The sequence below is a fragment of the Brachionichthys hirsutus genome, chromosome 24 (assembly GCF_040956055.1).
Source record: "Brachionichthys hirsutus isolate HB-005 chromosome 24, CSIRO-AGI_Bhir_v1, whole genome shotgun sequence".
NCBI classification, from domain to species: Eukaryota; Metazoa; Chordata; class Actinopteri; order Lophiiformes; family Brachionichthyidae; genus Brachionichthys; species Brachionichthys hirsutus.
Window position 1 is genome coordinate 1,627,597 of NC_090920.1, and position 8,260 is coordinate 1,635,856.

At 51.2% G+C, this 8,260-nt stretch overlaps 2 protein-coding genes across 2 annotated transcripts; both read right to left on the reverse strand.

Moving 5' to 3' along the window:
* Window positions 1-528: 528 nt before the first annotated feature.
* On the reverse strand, window positions 529-4,483 carry fam171b (family with sequence similarity 171 member B). Its single transcript, XM_068756597.1, has 8 exons — window positions 4,249-4,483; window positions 3,546-3,779; window positions 2,816-2,908; window positions 2,573-2,731; window positions 2,323-2,493; window positions 2,115-2,231; window positions 1,910-2,033; window positions 529-1,831 (listed from the first exon to the last, which is right to left on the reverse strand). Exons 1-8 carry the CDS (start codon window positions 4,481-4,483, stop codon window positions 529-531), a joined length of 2,436 nt encoding a protein of 811 aa, XP_068612698.1.
* Window positions 4,484-7,546: 3,063 nt separating this feature from the next.
* On the reverse strand, window positions 7,547-8,209 carry slain1b (SLAIN motif family, member 1b). The gene is made up of 3 exons (XM_068756598.1): window positions 8,070-8,209; window positions 7,719-8,009; window positions 7,547-7,622 (listed from the first exon to the last, which is right to left on the reverse strand). The coding sequence occupies exons 1-3, from the start codon at window positions 8,207-8,209 to the stop codon at window positions 7,547-7,549; spliced, it is 507 nt and encodes a 168-aa protein (XP_068612699.1).
* Between the last annotated feature and the right edge of the window lie 51 nt (window positions 8,210-8,260).

Consider the following 8,260-nt stretch of genomic DNA (forward strand, 5'->3'; position numbering starts at 1 on the left):
AGAATCAGGTTACCATGGCTAATGCAGAGCCATTCCAATTCAACATATAAATAAATCTCAGAACAAAAACTGTTATTAATTAAGTTTTAATAATTGATCACACACAAAAAAAAGCTAAGACTAGTGACACAACCATTCACAGAGAAGGAGCACAATCTAGAAGACATCAAAATCAATGCGAATACATTCAGCGAGATCACGTCCAACACGAGTGGCAGGTCTGAGCGCGGCCTAAGGTCGCGGTCACGTGACGCAAAAAGATGCAGAGTCATTATTTACATATAAAAGAACACGTGATTGCTGCAGACAGTCTCGTACATAAAACACACTTAAAATATTTACAGTCGTGTGACGGAAGACTAAATATTGTGGCTGCAAAACTTGCGATTTAAATGTTAATATTGCTAGCAAACGTTTTCTGGGGAGGTTGGGGGGGGGGGGGGGTATTATCCGTGACACCAAACCCAAAGATATTGGAAGTTGAGCGAAAGAGATTCATAAATCGGGGAGGCAAAGATGATTTGCGGTCTAACTCCGCTTGGCCAGAGCCCTCCCCCCTCGGACATGCTTGGCACTCCTCTTGTCCGCCTTCCCCTTCTCCCTCACCTTCCTCAGGCGCCGTGGAGGCGGCGTGCCCCTCGACTCGCTGTCCTCCTGAGCGCTGGACGTATCCATCCCGTCTCTCTCTTCGGGGATGTTGGGAATGGCCCCGCTGCTCCCGTCCAAGATGCTCCTCAGGGACGGGTCCTCGGGGGTACAGGTGGCCGTCGTGCCGCTCTCGCTGCTGCTCAGGTCCGGCTCCTCGCAGTAACGCCCCCCTCGGCCGCGGTGGGGCAGGGAAGAGGCCCGGATCGGAGGCCTGTCCCGCTCTGTCTCGCGGATGCTCTGCAAAGGCTCGTTCATGTCCACCCCCGAGTCCAGGCTGGTGTCGTTGCTGCTCGGAGGGCGGTGGCGACCCTGGAGCTCAATGACGGAGTGACGGACCTGGGCGGCCGGTTTCCCGTCCAGGGAGACGAACCAGGCCCTGGGGTGGGACGACGAGGGTTTGCCCCGCATCAGCTCGAGCAAGGTGCGCTCGGAAATCCCCTGCAGCTCGCCGGGAACGCGCCCGCCGCCGAAGGCCGCCATCCCGGCCGCCATCCCGGCCGCCTCATTAAGCGTCCCGGGCACCGAGACGGAGGATTCCAGGAGGTTGCTGTAGCGGCCCCACACGGCGTTGGGGGCTTGGCTTTGGGGAGGAGTCTCCAGAGGCTGGGGCTCGTCCAGGTTGCTCTGCTGTGGGCCGCCACCGCTTTGGGGACGGTGGTGGGGGGCTTTCGGTAGCGTCTGGGTGTAGCCGTCTTTGCTCGCCGGCTCCGGGCGACCGTCGTACTCCACTCCATTGCGAGGAAAAGTGGCGGACTTGCAGCCGGACAGCTGCTGATCCTGGGCGGCAAAAAGCTCCGGCGCCTGAACGATGGCCACCGGCTGGTTGTAGATGTGAACGAGCTTATCTTGATAGAAAGAGTCCGAATTCACGTTGTTCTGCTCCGTCTTCTCCCGCAGGCGAGCCGCCTCTTTGCCGTTGATGTAACGATGCGATGTCGGAGGAACGTTCTCGTAGAAAGGCGCCGCCGGGCGACTCCCTGGATCCTCCACGTAGATGTTGAAGCTGGCCTTGTGCCTCGGCGTGGACGAGGCCTCCGAGCGGACGCCGCAGGACGCGAGGGCGTGGTCGCCGGAGTGGAACAGCAGACCGGCTTCCGTGTGGGTGGAGGTGGTTTGGTCCTTTTTCACCACCGTGAGTTTGGAGAAGCGGGCGCTCCTCCTCCGGGGCTCTCGGTGGGGACTTCTGTTTCTGCTAGAGAGGATGGAACAGATTCTAAACATGATGCCGACTCCTTTCACTATTCCCGAGGAGACTTCTTACCCGCAGTGACACAGCAGCAAGGAAAGCGACCCGACGACAACGGCCAGCGTCCCTCCCAGTATTCCCAGCAGCAGGTAGCCGTGGTGCGATATGAAATCCAAAGAGCCTCCGTATCCCGGGTAATCTAGAAGGTCGGATTAACAGACATAACGCAAGCGAGACAAAAGTTAACGCACGCGCTACGGAATGTCGATCAGCTGCGTACCATCCGACGAGGGAAGAGGGGCGGCAATCCAGTAGCCGAGGCGGGAAGCGGTGTACGTCCACACAAGGCCGTCGCCAACGGTTTTTACGATTCCCAGACCCTGGGTCTCCCAGGAACCTTCAAAAAAAAAAGCAAGAACGCTAAGCTTTAGCCGTTGCCAACGTGCATCACGGGAGGCGTAGCGGGTCGGAAAACTCCCAAGTCGCACCTGTGCTTCGGTTGAAGGCCCAGGCCGGGAGCGTATCGGCGGCCCTGAGGCGGGTGCTGCCACCCAGTGGCAGGCTGATCTGAACGGGCCCTCGAATCTCAAGCTCGTCGCCGCCGGAGTACAAGAGGACGCTGACGGCCGCCGAGGGCCTCAGATCGACGCTTCTGAACCCTGGAGGAGCAGCGAGGAGCAGAGAGGAGGCTCAGAGCCGGCCTCAGACATCATTAACGACCTCGCCGGGCTCGCTCACCAGATCGGACGCCGCCGACGATGCCCGGAGTGGAGTCGGTGCAGCCGTTGGCGAAGTGGCGCCGCGGGACAGTCAGGTACGCCGTCACCGTGGAGACGTTCCGATCAGGAATGGCGAGGAGGTTCCTGGGGAAGGCGACCTTCGTTTGAGCGGAGCCGTCTGTCAGGGGAAGATGGCGTGTGATGGGAATGCAAAAATCAATAAAGTGTGTTTTTTGCACAACAAATACAAATCAAAGGTTACCGGGGAGCTTCCCGGTGATGAGGACCGAGTCCTCGAACAGCCACACGTTCCCCCGAGTGTGAGGAAGCAGCAGCAGCGTCACGGCGGAGAAAACTGGAGGACAAATAGAGGCCGGATTAAAAATGGTTCGTCATTTCAGCAGCAACGATGCGAGTCGCGGCATCAGACTTTTGTACGTTTGGCGGTTCTTGTTGACTTGTAGTTCAGCTTTGCCACCAACGGATGGCGGTAGCACAAAGGGAGGGGCCTCTGATTTTATTGCCCCTCTGATTTACACCCCTGCACTATAAAACATCTAAAGAGCCCCCCCACCCCCCCTCTGGATCTTATCCGGTGCAGGACAAAGACTGTTGGTTGAGGAGCCCCCCCCCCCCCCCCCCCCACTCCGCGTCGCCGTGGAGACGATCAATAACCGGAGGGAGGCGGTGTTGGTTTACTGTACATGGATGGTCTTGATCGTGAACAAACCTCTGAGACAAGCTGTGTGTCGTCTCGCGTGCGCGCACACACACACACACGCACACGCACACACACACACACACACACACACACACACACACACACACACACACTCTTCATCAATCTGTAATGAACATGAATAATGCAGGTGTGTGTCGACCTGAAAAGAAGCGTTTGATTTTGTCTCAGCTGCACCCCCGCCTCTTTAGAATTCTTTGTTTCAATTCAATTCAGTACCCCCCCCCCCCCCCCCCCCCCCACCCCTACTCACTCGGCCTCTTGCTGGTGCTCCAGGTCAGGGGTTGGGGTACGTAGCCCCGCATGTTGCCCAGCAGGGTGAGGCCTAGCCCTGGGCTGAACGACACCCGGAGCAGAACCTCTCCTCTCTCCCCCGTCTGGGCCGAGCTCGTCAGGGTGTGGTTGACGTAAACGTCCACCGTCGCCCCCGGCAGCGGCTGACGGGTCGCCGCATCCCTCACCAGAACCTTCAGGGCGAACCGGGTCTCTGCGCGGAAAGGTCGCACATTCAAATTGTGCCATTGTGGGGTTTATTTTTATTTTTTTTAACTTCTTTTATTTTGAATTAAACAGATTTATTTAGCCCTTTTGGAAATCCGGTGTGGAAATTATTCCTGGGAAAGCGTTTCTGCTCCAGATGTAAAATAAGCCCCCCCCCCCCCCAGAGGACTGCGGCTTCACCTCCCGTATCAGGATTACCACGCTGCCCCTGAATGCATCACCTGCTCAGGCTATTCAGATAAAGGCTATCCCTCCAATGCCCACATTACACAGCCTAATCCCATTAGTGCGCCGGCTAGGCTGCCTGTGAATCACATCCCAGCATCTAATCAATATCTGATTGAAAACAAATAAATAGCGTTTTCTTTTAGAAAGCTAATTTTAGACCTCATTTCCTGCATATATTTATGACGATGCCGTTAAATCCATCTCAACTCATCACTGATTCCGTTTACCTGCTGCGGGGCCGACGATCCGTCCCGGGCCGGTCGGGATGGAGGCGGAAGGGGCTCCAAACGCGGCGGTTAAGCCATTGTCCAGGAGCGGGGAGGGGGTGGAGGAGATGGAGGAGGAGGAGGACGGGCCTCCGCCCTCCTCCGCTGCCCTCACCGCCACATCCAGGCAAGAAATCAGAAGCAGCGACGGCAGGAGGAGCAGCGGAGGCGGCGTGCGGCGTTCAGCGGCGGACATTGCGAGAGGGGGAGCAGGCTAAAAGACATAACGGACCGGGGGGGGGAGGAGGAGGAGGAGAAGGACCCGAACCCACTGACGGGGTCTCCGCGGGTGCGCATTCGGGTATCAACCCCGTGGATAAAGGATGAGCTGGTGCTGAGGCTGGGCGGGTGTGGACAAAGATCGTTTATGTAAAGACGACGTGTCACTCTGTCTTTACATTATAAATAAAACAAGTTGGTTCTATACAGAATTAATAACGAGCATTATAGCTGGGATGGGAACGCCCCATGGACCCCCCCCCCAGGAGGATTTCATTTTAGTGGCACAATAACAAGATATGGTATGACGAAAAGTGAAAAGAGTGACACGTCCTGTTTGTGTGACTATCTTTGGCACGACAGGGGCTGCCGTTGCGTCATCGAGGTCTGTAAAACTGAGGTTCCCGGATGTTTTTTTTGTTTTTTTTTTTTGCCTGTTTGTTTATTTTTTAAAGTCTGTACCGTTTTGAAAAAACGTGAAAATCCTCCAAACAAACCGTGACCGGAATGAAAATGAATCTGTTTTCGCCCATTATTGGGATTATTCAGCAGCAGCAGCGCATTTATCAGCCAGGGTTGCTTAAAACAGAGATAAGAAACTAAACTAGCACCATAGCAACCCTCGCAGGGTTTTAAAAAATGTAATATTGTTTCCCGACCTCATTTCTGGATCAGATCCAGAACACATTTTGCGTTATATTTAATTTCGGACCCCTTAATGGCTGTGATTTTTGGTGATTGAATTGAATTTTTGGAAAAACCCTCCATTATATGTAAATGAAAAAAATCTGGATTGTGACAGTATTCACATTCCAGATCTGGTCCAGATAAAATTCAGTGGTGAGACAGAGATTCCCACCCGAATTCCATAAACATCAGGTAATAATAAACGGAGATATTGGGGGGACAAGTCTTGAAGCTCCATTGACTGCAATGTTATCAAACATTTCAAAGTGATCCAGAATCCAGGATCTCTTCCGGATCATCACCAAAATATAATCAACTGTTCCTGTCAAGACTCCCAACATTCCCTGAAAAGAATGTCCAGAATGTTTTGAGTTATCTTGCTAACAGGCAGACAAACCAAGACAGTGATTACATAAGCCCCGCCTCCAAGGAGGTAATTGAACACCTGTGTGTTTTTTTTTTTTTTTTTAACAGATCATGACTTGAAGGTGGATTTCAATGCAATTTTGACATTAAAATCCAACATGGAAAGAACTCTGTGTGACTGTTTGACGGAAAAGGCTTGGGCTCCACTCGAAACGGAATTTCGGTTAAAGGGAGGAAGGGAACATTTAAAAACAAGAGTTGCCAAGTTCTTACTACAGAAAAGAAAAATAAACTCCCCTTTCAAACACACCCACAAAATCTGGAGACGCGGAACCAGAACCTCCTTTTCTCACCTCTCCTCTGATCGGCACCAGCTGAGGAGAAGATCACAGGTGAAAACAATCGCTTCTAACGAGCCGAAGGAAACCTGCACCAAGAAACCTCCATTTATAATAAAGACGAGGATTTAATTGGACTCAAACCTTCTGATTTTAAAGTTGGTTTGTCCAAAAGGAAGACAAGGATTTGCTTTTGCTTAAATGATTAATTAGAAAAGCACTTATATTGTGATTTACGCCAGAAATAATGGACTTACATGTTTTTAAATCTATATTTTTAGATTCCTTAACCATGGAAACAAACACTTGTTAGAAATCTTTATCTCTAATGTTAAATGTGAAGTAGGACAAAACGCAAGCGTACCATCATTGAAAGAAAAATCTCGATAATATCCACACACACAGCGACAGATTTTGAAACTGCGTTTACTGCAGTGTTAATGAACATTTCAAAGTGATCCAGAATCCAGGATCTCTTCTGGATCATCACCAACATTCCCAAAATTTCATGAAAATTTCATCAAGATCCGTCTGAAACCTTTTTAAATTTATGTTGCTTGTCAGAGGAAATAATCTCCACCATAAAATTTCTATTTATAAATAAAGACATGGATTTAATCCGACTCAAACCTTCTCATTTTAAAGTTGGTTTGTCCACAAGGAAGAAAATGTCACTCTATATTTGCAGGTATTTGCTTTTGGATATTTTATGCTATATGCAACGAACAGATGAAAGAGATAAAGGCGTCAGAAGTCTTGCGCATGCTCATTTGATTCTTTAATCAAAAGTAGGTCAAACATGCGATCCCAATTCCTACCAGCAAGTGGCGACTTTCCAATGTCATATAAAGTTCACGCCAAACTATCGCTTTTGTCAATAAAGTTTTAACGTTTTGAAGCACGGAAACGTTTGGAAATCAATGCTTTATTAAAATATTTCACTCACTCTTTCCATCAAAGTAACAAAGTTTTGTGGTCGGTTAAAAATACAGGTGAAATATTACAAAACAGGTGCTACATTAATCTGCGTTACATCAAGTGGTACGTTCGGACAAAATACAGGAAGTGCAAAGATTAGTAAAATTCAACGTAAAAACATCCGTTTGTACAAAGTGCAGTAATAACAAATATGTGACTAAACATATTTAAGTGTTAAAACGCGCAAATTAAGTTTTCGTGACGTCGTGGTCGGACATTTCTTCAATCACATTCAGACATTTTCCCTTTTGGCCACATTTAAAAGTCAATAATATTGCACCTATAGATAAATATTAATGCACATTTAACAGTTAGCGCTGAACACCGATACATACTTTAATATCCCGCTTGTAAAAAAATGAGAACGGCTGCGCCCAAAATTAAAACAACGAAGTTTTAGCAGCATCGTTGGAGGGAAAAAACACCTGATTGGTCAAAAACATTTATCCAAAAATAAATACTCAAATAGTGTCGTTAGACTCGTTTAATAAAAGCTAGCAGCCCTCATTAGCAGGTTTATTGCACACGAGCGACAGGGAACGCCGCCCCGCCCCCCCCCTTGGCACGGAAAAACGACCGCATCCGGAGCCGAATGGATGCCGCAGTCCTTCTTCTTCTTCTTCTCCAACCCATTTCAACATTCGCCCCCGCCCCCCGCCGGCAGGACGCCATCAGAAGCAACCGTCTCTCCAGGCGGCGTCACGGAGGGCGCTGAGGGTGGACAGGGTCTTCGGGGGCGTCGCTAAACTGAGGGCGAAAGGAGTCCAGAAATCAGACGACGCCGTTTTAAGCCAAGACCCCTCCCCCCCCCTCCCGGATTCCACGTGACGGACGGCGTTTTACCTTCGTGCTGCTTGGGCCACCTTGTGGCGGTGGGTGGCGCTTGCGCCGCCAACAAAGGAGGCCGGGCGGGGCAGGCTGCTGCGGGGCGGCGTCGGGGCGGCGGGCGCCTTGCTGAGCAACGGGACGCCGCTGCTGCTGCTGTTCAGAGACTGGGGGCTGGCGGCGCACGCCACCGCCGAGGAGCCCTTGATCGTGGGGCTGACGTAGGCGGTGGCTTTCGCGGGTTGCCGCGACAACGAGGCGAAGTTCCCAACGCTCTGGACCCTGTTGTGCAGCTGGCCTGGGGAGGGACTGAGCCAAAACGGGAAGTAAAACGCTTGGTAATTATATATATATAAAAAAAAAATAGGCGTCTTACTGGAGGACTGGAGGCGGGACAGTCCGCTGGACGAATCGAAACTATGGCTGTTGCGAAGCAGAGAAGGCGGAGCTCTGGGATTAGTGGGAATGGGCGCAGCGGAGAAGCCGGGCGCTCTCACGAGGTTCGGCATGCTCCTCCGCAGCTTATCTGCAAAGACGGAAATAAGGCGTCTGGCGTTTGA

Coding starts and splice junctions, on each gene's coding strand:
- fam171b (XM_068756597.1), bottom strand. CDS start 4,483: ATGTCCGCCGCTGAACGCCGCACGCCGCCTCCGCTGCTCCTCCTGCCG. Junction 3,780..4,248: donor GATCGTCGGCCCCGCAGCAG/GTAAACGGAATC, acceptor CTTTCCGCGCAG/AGACCCGGTTCGCCCTGAAG. Junction 2,909..3,545: donor GAGCACCAGCAAGAGGCCGA/GTGAGTAGGGGT, acceptor TTTGTCCTCCAG/TTTTCTCCGCCGTGACGCTG.
- slain1b (XM_068756598.1), bottom strand. CDS start 8,209: ATGCCGAACCTCGTGAGAGCGCCCGGCTTCTCCGCTGCGCCCATTCCC. Junction 8,010..8,069: donor CTCCAGTCCTCCAGTAAGAC/GCCTATTTTTTT, acceptor GTTTTGGCTCAG/TCCCTCCCCAGGCCAGCTGC. Junction 7,623..7,718: donor GTGGCCCAAGCAGCACGAAG/GTAAAACGCCGT, acceptor TTTCGCCCTCAG/TTTAGCGACGCCCCCGAAGA.